The 12,149-nt window shown below is 43.5% G+C and overlaps 1 protein-coding gene across 1 annotated transcript in view; it reads left to right on the top strand.

Annotated features, from left to right (window-relative positions):
- The window catches only part of LOC120058952 (paired box protein Pax-7-like), a 62,428-nt gene that overhangs the window by 21,902 nt on the left and 28,377 nt on the right, over nucleotides 1-12,149 (top strand). The window contains exon 5 of the mRNA XM_039007702.1: nucleotides 6,911-7,110. Coding sequence (XP_038863630.1) covers nucleotides 6,911-7,110 — 200 coding nt within the window. The remainder of the gene's footprint in view (nucleotides 1-6,910; nucleotides 7,111-12,149) is intronic.

Here is a 12,149-nt window from a genome sequence, read left to right on the forward strand (position 1 = left end):
TGGGTAAAAAAAATGTAAAAGCAGACATTAAATATTCCTTTGAGCATGGTGAAGTTATTAATTACACTTTGGATGGTGTATCAATACACCCAGTCACTACAAAGATACAGATGTCCTTCCGAACTCAGTTGCTGGAGAGGAAGGAAACCGCCCAGGGATTTCCAGGCTGGTCACTAGGAACACACGCTGATTTCAGAAGTTTAAAAAGGTCCTGAGGACGTCGATATATGCCATCCTCGGCGCTCACCAAAAACAATGGCCCTGCTCTGGGCTCAAAATCACATTGCTCAGAGCCAGAGAGTGCTGCTTAGACCACTGCACCATGGCAATTCATAATTGTCTAGCAAGCAGGGAGAGTACTTGAGGATACGAAATGGAAACAGTGCATTCTTTTTCTTTTAATTTAAAAGCAAATTATGCTTTCCCCAAACCACAGCCCTAACCTTAACCACTTGAAATGAATACCTAAACTTAACCCTTTGAGTTGTTTCTGTTTTAACCCTGTAATCACGCAGAATGAACCCTGTAACCACGCGGAATTAATGGGCAAAAAAATCGACGTTCATCCAATTATGTCAAATCCCGAAGTGAAACTATGAGATCAGTTTGCGATTTCACCATGAGGCCAATGGTGACTCTAAAACAGTAACATATTTTAATGGCTGTGATAGGAGAAAACTGAGAATGGATCAACAACATTGTAGTTACTCTACAATACTAACCTAAATGACAGAGTGAAAAGAAGGAAGCCTGTAACGAATACAAATATTCCAAAACATGCATCCTGTTTGCAATAAGGCACTAAAAACTGCAAAAAATATTTTCAAGCATGGTGGTGGCTGCATCATGTTATGGGTATGCTTGTCATTGGCAAGGACTACACTCCTAGAAAAAAGGTGTTATCTAGAACCTAAAAGGGTTCCCAAAGGATAACCCTTTGAAGAACCCTTTTTTGGTTCCAGGTAAAACTCTATTGGGTTTTATGTAGAATCCTTTCCCAGAGGGTTCTACACGGAACCCAAAATAATTCTACCTGGAACTAAAAAGGGTTCTACTTGGAACCAAAAAATAAACAATTTGGAATCTTTTCTAAGTGTAGGGAGTTTGTTTGGATAAAAATAAACAGAATAAAGCTAAACACAGGCAAAATCCTAGCGGGAAATCTGGTTCAGTCTGCTTTCCAACAGACACTGGGAGACAAATTCACCTTTCAGCAGGACACAAGCCCAAATATACACTGGAGTTGCTTACCAAGACGACATTGAATATTCCTGAGTGGCCTAGTTACAGTTTTCACTTAAATCGGCATGAACATCTATTACAAGACTTGAAAATGGCTGTCTAGCAATGATCAGCAACCAAGTTGACAGAGCTTGAAGAATTTGATAAAGAATAATGTGCAAATATTGTATAATCCAGGTGTGCAACGCTCTTAGACTTACCCAGAAAGAGTCACAGCTGTAATCGCTGCCAAAGGTGATTCTAACATGTATTGACTCAGGGGTGTGAATACTTATGTAAATGAGTTATTTCTGTATTTAATTTTCCATAAATTTGCTAACATTTCTAAAAACATGTTTTCACGTTCTCATAATGGGGTATTGTGTATAGATGGGTGAGGGAAAAACCAAATTAATACATTTTGAATTCAGGCTGTAATACAACAAAATGTGGAATAAGTCAATGGGTATGAATACTTTCTGAAGGCATCGTATGTATCCCATTCAAAAGGCAAAATTGTCACCATTATAATCAGCCCTAGCACTTTCTGTAACCGACTGGCTCTTCGTAGTGAAACCAAAACACTGGGGCAGGCAGCATGTCTTTTATTTATGCCGTGGCACATTCGCCGTTGTCCCCCTGTATTGGGGGTGGGGGGGATCTGCTCGTCTGCCTCGCCATGGTCCTATTTGCGTGATAAGAACCTAGCATGCCAATCATGGGATCTGGCGGAGACAAAGATGAGGTCCAGGTTGAGCCTCTCTATCGGCCAGCAGCGTCTGCTTCATTACCATAATCTCCCTTTCCATTATCGGCAGAGAGGCGCTGACCTTCCAGTTCCAGTGGGCTGCTGTCAAACTTTATTTAGTTTCATTCGGCGGTCGTTGTTCGCCACGGTCATGTGACACTGGGCGTACAGCGGCGTTAAGGTTGTTACCGTCAGATCAGAACACAGCGTGGAGATGTGGTGGTGGAACTCCTTACCAGCCACTTCGTTGCATGTTTAGATTCGTTGCCTCAGCTTCTGTTCAGTCAAACACACAATAACATAGAAAAATACATTTGAGAGACAGAGAGAGAGAAGTGGGGATCTTATGTGGTTTTAAGGTGATTCCAAACATGAAGAAGATCGGTCTCTGACATCGGGCCAAATCCTCTCACAGATAACCATGTGGGATGACAGAGAGAGACAGAGAGAGAGACAGAGAGAGAGAGAGAGAGAGAGAGAGAGAGAGAGAGAGAGAGAGAGAGAGAGAGAGAGAGAGAGAGAGAGAGAGAGAGAGAGAGAGAGAGAGAGAGAGAGAGAGAGAGAGAGAGAGAGAGAGAGAGAGAGAGAGAGAGAGAGGGGGGGAAGAGAGACAGAGAGACAGAGAGAGGGGGGGAAGAGAGAGAGAGTGAGAAAAGGAGAGAGACAGGGAGGTAAATAGAGAGGGTGAGAGAGCGACATAGAGGGAGAGCGAGAGAGTAAACAAAGTGATGCAAAGAGAGGATGGATACTGTGCTATCCCGCCCCTCCCCCATTCTCCCTAAATCATGCAGAAGAGAACAAATAAATTCCATGCCATCTGTGGAACGAAAGGCTGCGGCCACCAGCCACCCGAGCACTCCAAGGTGCCTCTGGAAAGTGATCTGCTGGCCCACTGCACCAGCCTAAAATGTTGTCATGGCGAGTTAACGGCAAATCGCTTTGCACCAACACCCCCAAAACCTCTCCCAAAACAACAACAAAGGGATATACGATGTATGTATAGATCTTTACTTGAAAATCTATGGGCCACTTAAAAAAAAAAAAAATCTTTATGTGAAGAGAAATTGGCACTAGGAATTTATTTAATTAATGCGGCCTCATGTCCTGCGGCCACATGTAATCTGTTGAGAATTGTCAAGCGTGAGCTTTGGGGGCTGTGTAGGGGGTGTGAGGATGGGGGAGACACAAAAAGACATCCACCGTGAGACTCCTCCAGTGGCCTGTAATGAGAGTCTCCATCTAATCCCATAATTCCTTGTTTAATTAAACCACCGAGCCTGCCCAGAGTCCAAACCAGGTTGATGAGCCCTTTATTTTTTGTGTGTTTGGTTATTTTTCTTGTGGCTCTTCACTTCACTTCACTTCATAGGAATACAGTCACATGAACAAACAAATGCATAGAATGAATGTGCATCCACCCACAGACTCCTATGACTAATCCCCAGAGTTGCTTGCATCACTCCTGTCCTATGTGTCTTGATGACAGTTGTATTCAGAGTAAGACTACTATATTTACAAGTGTCAAGTGTCATTACCGATGTATTTTGAAGCCTTTAAATGCATACCAGCGTTGTTTCTCTCGCAGTGTTGAAGTTTATTAGTGCTGTTGGCGTTAGAGCTGTAGGAGTTGCATGCCACACCCAGGTTCTGCACTCAATTGTCCCCCCAGGGCTTTCATCAGAACACTAGAAAGGAGCAGACAGGAGGCACAGGCTGACACATTATTACTATACAGCCCTGCTAACCCTCAAGTACCTCAACGCTTCTCATCATATCTGCCGCTCGAAAACCTCCCAGGTTTCACATGGTACACCCACGCACGTGCACGCGTACACACACACACACACACACACACACACACACACACACACACACACACACACACACACACACACACACACACACACACACACACACACACACACACACACACAAATACATAGACAGAAATACACACGCACAAACAAATACATGCATACTCACCCACCCGTATGCCCAACCACCCACCCACCCACATGCACGCACAAACACACACATTCATCATCTGAGGATTCTGAATGAGTTTAGAATCAGTGACAGTGACTCAAATGTAGAATCACAGCTGTCATTCCGAGATCCGTATGGAAATATCACCCAGAATCACCCTGCCAGTTGGAGTCCACATTTGACTGTTGTCACTTCCTGTTATCAGAGAGGTCTGATTTGAGTGCCAGTCACAGTTCCTCCATAACCATCCTTTCTTGTAGCACAGGAATTGTGTTACACTTGATGATTTGAAATGCAATGTATCCACATGTGTGGTTGAGTTCTGTTTTTTAAATTGGTAAATAAATCAAATGTTAAAACATTATTCTGGGCAGCCACCGCCCTGCGTTGCTGAGGCCATGAAAGAGCAGAGAAAAGAGAAAGGAGTCTGTCATAAGGGAGAAGACATGTCTGTCAGACCCGGACCCGAACCAGACCCCGCCCAGACCCAGACCAAGACCCAGTCCTGGTAGGCTGGAAGGCTGTGGAGGCAAACAGGGTCAGAGGCACGGTACTAAAGCGTATCGGCGCTGAGAGGGACGCAAGGAGGAAGCAGGGACACTGACCTCCCTCATCTATCCCACTCTCCCCTCCCTCCCTCACTCCTCTCTCTCGTTCTCTCCATCCCCTCTCCCCACCACTGCAGAGCCAGCATTGCCACCAGTCAACTCCCCCCATAATCGCCTGGCCACTGATGCGGCAGCCTGGGACCTGCACCCCTCTCTTCCCCCTCCCCTCTACCCCTCCTCCTCTATCTCCCCTCCTCCCCGGGCAGGCTCTGCTTCTCATCTCCCCTCTCCTATCCTATCCTCCTCTTTCCCCCCTCTCCTTCCTCCATCCCTAGCTCCATGCATATCTATGAGAGCAGCGAGAGGCGGCTGTGCAGCCATCCCTAATGTGGAATGGCTTAAATGCAGGGAGAAGCAATGGGGAGGATTAGGGCCCTGTGTCTGGAGAGCTGAGCCTCTTCAGGCGGCCGGGGGTGTGGAGGGCCATTTGGAGAAGGATCAGCTCCCATGCACACTCACTGCCCCCAAACACTGTCAATAAATATATATAGCCTTAAACACCCAGGGAAATGAGAAAGATGGACCCTCGTCGACCCTCTCTGCTGTCCGCAATGGCTGGGCGACGGACAGACCTGACTGTCAATGTGTACTCAAGTGTACACTGTGTCCACTTCGAACATGAGTGTTTTTGATACAGTAAAAAAAATGCATTATTATTATTATGGTTTGATAGTAGCACAGTGTGTTGAGTAGTGTGTCGACATTCAATGTCCAACTGGCCAACCTGAATGAATGTGTTTGGTGAAATAGCCTACATTTCATTTCAAACAGCCTGTTCGTAACAAATATGTCACAAACAAGGGACTGTATGGAACCTCACCACTGTGAAGTCACATGTTGTCCCTGGTGTACATACATACGGTCACAGAGATCCTATTAAATGATGTACGTAATTCTATGCATACGGCATCACATTACCAGTAGCCACTTGCTCTATTTGCACCCCGATTTACACATTTCATTAGAAACAATGGCGTCGCATCTTCGCAGTTTATCCTTTGCATGCTCTACCCCAGCACAACGCCGACCACGAACCGTAATTAAAACCGATGGCTGTACTTACCCGATAATCTGTCACTGTGGTTATTTTAAAACACCAGCATGGGTATATTGTATATTGTGTGACACTGATTTCATTCAATCCCCGCCACACAATAATATATTGGCAATATTTACACACTGCCAGTTTGTTGTCACGTTGCGCCCCAGGCCATGGTGGAAGAATAGTACTACACGGATCGCCAAGGTGGTCTGGAGAGATTAGCGCCCCCCTCCAATCTGAGCTACCCGCCCCAGGGCATTCTGTGTACTGATGCCGGATTGTGTTGACAGAAAAGGCTCTCATATAAATAACCACACAGTGAAGAAAATACAGTCGTATTCCCTTTAGAGGAGCCATGTCACTGGAGGACACAGCCACCCTCCCCGTGTATCCCGTGTATCAACCACTGCCTCCCTCGGTGAACAACATCTCTCCATGGTTGTTACTAACACGTCTTTCTTGCACTCAAACCCACGCTTGTCTTTTTAACTGCTAGCCCTGGTTTTGCAGATAGCGGCTGGTTTAAAGAAGGTTTTACTTGGAAGGACTGTGATATGTGGTTGTTTTACCCACTTAAGTTGAATGCATCGACATTGCTCTGGATAAGAGAGTCGGCTACATGACTGAAATGTCAACTTGAAACTGTAGGAAACTGCTATTTTAAGGAATGTTTTAATTGTCTTTTGAAGGTTTTACGATAGGTTTTACGATAGGTCTTTTGAAGGTTTTGTGATAGGTGGTTGTTTTACATACCTGAACGCACTGATTGCAAGTCAGTCTGGATAAGCCTGTCTCCTAAATGACCTAAATGTCAATTTGAATGTAATATTTCGGTAGACATATATATATATATATATAGTACTTGAAATTAATATATGGTGATTCTCAAACTATGTACATTTGAATACATTTTCGCCATCGTAAGTTGTCGTAATGCTTTCACAACCTTGATATGCCACCTGCTATAATGGTTAATTGGAGGTTTGCTTCGTTGTATTACATGGGATGTGCAATGATGTAAACAGGGCATTGTATACTATGACACGACAAAGGTAATTTGGACATTTGATTGCTATGACCAGTCATGCATGTCAACAATCTGCATCATCATAGTCAAGAACCAAGAATATACAGCCGAATAAAGAAATCACACAGTCAAATGCATTTTCAATGGAGTGGTACTGCCATAAATGTGTTATAAGCAACGTAAAAATAATATCGACTGCTTCAACAGTATGGTACGGTGTCCATCAGTCGACTGAATTACAAAAGAAGACCAACTGTCTGTCTCTGTCCCCGATGCAGGTAGCCGTATGGATGAAGGCTCAGATGTGGAGTCGGAGCCGGACCTTCCCCTGAAGAGGAAACAGAGGCGCAGTCGCACCACTTTCACGGCCGAACAGCTGGAGGAGCTGGAGAAGGCCTTTGAGAGGACACACTATCCCGACATCTACACCAGAGAAGAGCTGGCCCAGAGGACCAAGCTCACAGAGGCCCGTGTACAGGTAGGACATGCTGTAGATGCATGCACGCACACCAACACGTCCGGGTAGTGTGTCCTCTCAAAAGCCTTCTCCAGCTCCTCCAGTTGCTCACGAAGCACGCATGCATGCGCACGCACGCACGCTCGCTCGCACGCACGCACGCACGCACGCACGCACGCACGCACGCACGCACGCACGCACGCACGCACGCACGCACACACACACACACACACACACACACACACACACACACACACACACACAAACACAGTCTTGTACAGCTAACCTTGTGGGGACACACAATTCAGTCCCATTCAAAATCCTATTTTCCCTACCCCTAACCCTAAACCTAACCCTAACCCGTACTCTTACAATAACCTTAACTCTAACCCTAACCCTAACCTTAACCCAAAAACCTAACCTTAACCCTAACCCTAGCTCATAACCCTAAACCTATTTCTAACACTCATTCTAACCTTAATCCTAAAACCCCTAAAAATAGCATTTGAACTTGCGGGGACTAACAAAATGTCCCCAGTTGGTCAAATTTTTGTTTGTTTACTATTCTTGTACTATTCACAAGAATAGTTAAACATCCACGTCCACACACGCAAACACACGCAAACACACACACACACACACACACACACACACACACACACACACACACACACACACACACACACACACACACACACACACACACACACACACACACACACACACACACACACACACACACACACACACACACACACACACACATTCAACACACCTCTATACTAGCACTAATCACAAGCTCAGAAGTCCCACATGTGGTACTTTCTTGTCTGAGATTCTATGGGTCAAGAAGAACAGAAGAGCGTGTCAGAGCCAGCACCTACTCCTCAACACTTGAGAAAGAGAGAGCACAGCGGGGATGACGATACCCTATAGGATTAGTCCTCTCTGTAGGGAGTGAGTATGGTTTTCAGTGTGAGAGTCAGCCATAATGGGAGATGTCTGAGAGCACAACACAATGTCATCAGATCTACTGTAATGCAGGGGTATGGAATGCAAAATAGCTGTGCTTGTGCCAATTTTTTGGGGGGGAATGTTTCATCATTGTGGCCTTCCTTCCAAATTCTTTAATTGGGTTGGGGGGGGGGGGGGGGTGTAACATTAATAGAACATTTATTCAATTTCAATTTGGGAAACAGTTTGCTTTTCATATGTCTTGGAACTTAAACTCACAATGTGGCTAATTTGATATTACTGTATGACTAGCCTGTGGAGTGGGCCTATGCACCATGCTAAATGCTGAATGTTTATGGAGGGTTTAAGGTTTTTAGTAGTCAGTGGTGTTTTTATAGTGTTTGTTGGCTTTCTTTGGCACCCAGTTGTTGTTGATGAGTGTTATTGCTGGCTTTTTTTGGCACAGACAATTTTTTTGTAGTTTTTTTGGGGGGGGGGGGCTGCTTCCCGTGGATATCCACAACGGCAGCTATGCCCTTCTCAGTAGAGGGGGGATTCTCAGCCAGGATTGCCACCGCTTTTGGCATTTTCTGGCACCATTCTCGTTCTTCTCGCACGTCCACATATTTTCAAGCCTATTGTTTTCGCACACCATTTCGTATTTATCAAATGCGTCCAATTTTTTTATTCCGACATACGTAAAGGGTCTCGTAAGACTTCAGCTGTTCCAAGCCGGCCAGAGAGCAGTTCTTTCTTCGCACTTAAGTAAAGTTTTGACACCTCCTCTGTTCTCTGTAAGTTCCTTTTTCCTTCTCTAAGTAACACTGAAGGGAAAATACAGTGGAGTTATAGCAACAGCTGTTGGATCCGAGTGAGGAGGGGGCTTGGGGAAGACAAGTTGGGGTTGCATTCCTGATGGATTTCTCACTCCTTATACTCTTGGCTGGGATCGTTTCTTCCCACCACTTTCAAGCCCACCGCTCCTTGTAAAATTCACTGCATATTAGAGAGGATCTCTCACCCTCTCTCGGGAGCCCCTAGTCCACCACCAGAAACATGAATCAATCAAGGGCTTGTTTTAAGAAAAAAAAGAAGAAGAAGAAGAAGAGGAAAAAGATTGGACCAGGAGTGTCTTTCCTTTAGCCGTCAGTCCTGTCCTCACTCTCTCCTCACCCCTCCCTGCAGCCAGTGTTTCACTTCAGGACCTCCAGTCTACTGCGACACGACACGATAGTCTTTGTCTCTGACCATCCAATGCGAACAATCGTAAACAACGCATGTTTTTAGACACCTCATTCCCATTGGACATGGTAGCACACCTCTGTACTGCAGTTGGATATAAGCAGTGTTGGGTAGGTTACTTTCTAAATGTAATATGTTACAGTTACTAGTTACCTGTCCAAAATGTTTATTAGTAATGTAACTTCTGGATTACCCAAACTCAGTAACTATTCTGATTACTTTCAGTTACTTTTGGATTACTTTCCCCTTAAGAGGCATTAGAAGAAAACAAAATGGATCCATCAAACGCATTTGGTGTGTCATCATAGTGGTCTCTGACTTGTGGTAAGACTCGCTCAGGTGGAACATACTTAAACTTGCCCCTTTTTTCGATGCTAAATTGAATGTCATTGAGAAAACATCCCATGCATACCCCACAAGACATGCCACAAGAGGTCTCTTCACAGTCCCCAAGTCCAAAACGAATTCACGGCAACGCACAGTATTATACAGAGCTATGATTGCATGGAACTCACATCTCCAATTACTCAATCAATCAATCAATCAAGTTTATTTTATATAGCCCTTCGTACATCAGCTAATATCTCGAAGTGCTGTACAGAAACCCAGCCTAAAACCCCAAACAGCAAGCAATGCAGGTGTAGAAGCACGGTGGCTAGGAAAAACTCCCTAGAAAGGCCAAAACCTAGGAAGAAACCTAGAGAGGAACCAGGCTATGAGGGGTGGCCAGTCCTCTTCTGGCTGTGCCGGGTGGAGATTATAACAGAACATGGCCAAGATGTTCAAAATGTTCATAAATGACAAGCATGGTCAAATAATAATCAGGAATAAATGTCAGTTGGCTTTTCATAGCCGATAATTAAGAGTTGAAAACAGCAGGTCTGGGACAGGTAGGGGTTCCATAACCACAGGCAGACTCAAGCAGAATGAAAAATGACATTTAAAAAATGGATAAAACAACATCTCATGGCACAATGGGGACTGAAATGACACACACAAACCCACGCACACACATACAAACTATATCACACTCTAACGCACACAATCTACACATACGTTATTAGTTAAATTAGTTATATTGTTTGTATATCGTTGTATTTAAAATTAGTGTGACTGTCCTTGTCTATCAGTATCAGTGTCAGTGGTAGGAAAAAGTACCCAATTGTCCTACTTGGAGTAAAAGCAAAGATACCTTAATAGAAAATGACTGTCACCCAGGAAAATACTACTTGAGTAAAAGTCTAAAAGTATTTTGTTTTAAATTTACTTTATTAGCAAAAGTAAATGTAATTGCTAAAATATACTTACATATCAAAAGTAAAAGTAAACGTATAAATCATTTCAAATTCCTTATATTAAGCAAACCAGACGACACCATTTTAATTATTTTATTTTATTTACAGGTAGCCAGGGGCACACTCCAACATTCAGACATCATTTACAAACGAAACGTGTGTTTAGTGAGTCTGCCAGATCAGGGGCAGTAGGGATGACCAGGGATGTTCTCTTGATAATTGCATGAGTTGAACCATTTTCCTGTCCTTCTAAGCATTCAAAATGTAACAAGTACATTTGGGTGTCAGGGAAAATGAATGGAGTAAAAAGTACATAATTTTCATTAGGAATGTAGTGAAGTAAAAGTAAAAGTTGTCAAAAATATAAATAGTAAAGTAAAGTACAGAACTCCTAAAAAACGACTTAAGTAGTACTTTAAATTATTTTTACTTAAGTACTTTACACCACTGATTAGTGTTTTGTTACTTGTCGTGCTGCTTCGACAAAGCTAATGGCAATCCGAATAAACCAATAAGCACCACAAGATTTTTCCCACCATTTGTGGCTGAAATGACAAATAGACTGTAGCCTATATGAAATGTTGGAGTATTTAGCTCAACATGTGATCCACTTCAGCTGTTTTACTCGTTTTATTTTTCTGCACTACTTGTTAATTGTTGTTTGTGACTGTGTTTGAGCTGCTATTGACAGACCGACCTCCCTGTTAAAACTATTCAAGAGATTAAAACACAATAGTCTGGTGATAGTCTGGTGAACTTGGGTAAACCATTGTTGGTAGTCTGCAACAAGAGATCTTGTAACTCTTCTTGCACTGAACATTTCCACATTCAATCCATTTAAAATAGTAGTGCAACCACACTTTTACATGTCTTTAAAATTGTGTTGGAGACCAAACTGGAAGCCATCTATAACTGACAGACAGAATGCAGTTTCGGCCTGGGTTAATCACTGATCAAAATTCAAAAGGATGCGCTGATCTGTCGTCTCTGGTCTATCATCATCAATGCATCCACTCTTATTTATAGAGTTTATCTTGTGATCCCGACAAAACAACTTTGATTATGACGTGATCCTCTCTGTCCATACTGAACAGCATTTGGTGTCCATATTTTTCCTGTCTCAAAAGCAAACATCATTGGGACAGTGGGATTGGTCAGCCACGGATCATGTGATGTGGTTGTTGTTGGCAGTCCATATCAGAGGCTCTGTTTAGCTTTCAGCCATGTTAGTAGGTCAGCTCAATGTCCCATTCTCTTAGGACAACCCCCACGGGGGAATTAGGCCATTATACATATTTATAGCTCACTGACTGATTCAAGTAAAACATGACTAAAAGGGACATTTTTCTTTTTTTTGTCAATAATGCGGCTAAATTATGTCATGTGAAAGCCTGAGGTATCTGAATTGTGGCAGTAATTTCGTTAGGCGACTTTCCTTATAATCTAATTCTGGGAGGCTTTGAAAAAAGCTCGAAAAGGTCAGTCCAAATTACATTTTTGAAAAGGTCACTGAAAAAAATGTCCAGGACATGAAAATAACATAAAAAAGATGGTGTGCTTGTGTAATGC

The sequence above is a fragment of the Salvelinus namaycush genome, chromosome 14, assembly GCF_016432855.1.
Source record: "Salvelinus namaycush isolate Seneca chromosome 14, SaNama_1.0, whole genome shotgun sequence".
NCBI lineage: Eukaryota > Metazoa > Chordata > Actinopteri > Salmoniformes > Salmonidae > Salvelinus > Salvelinus namaycush.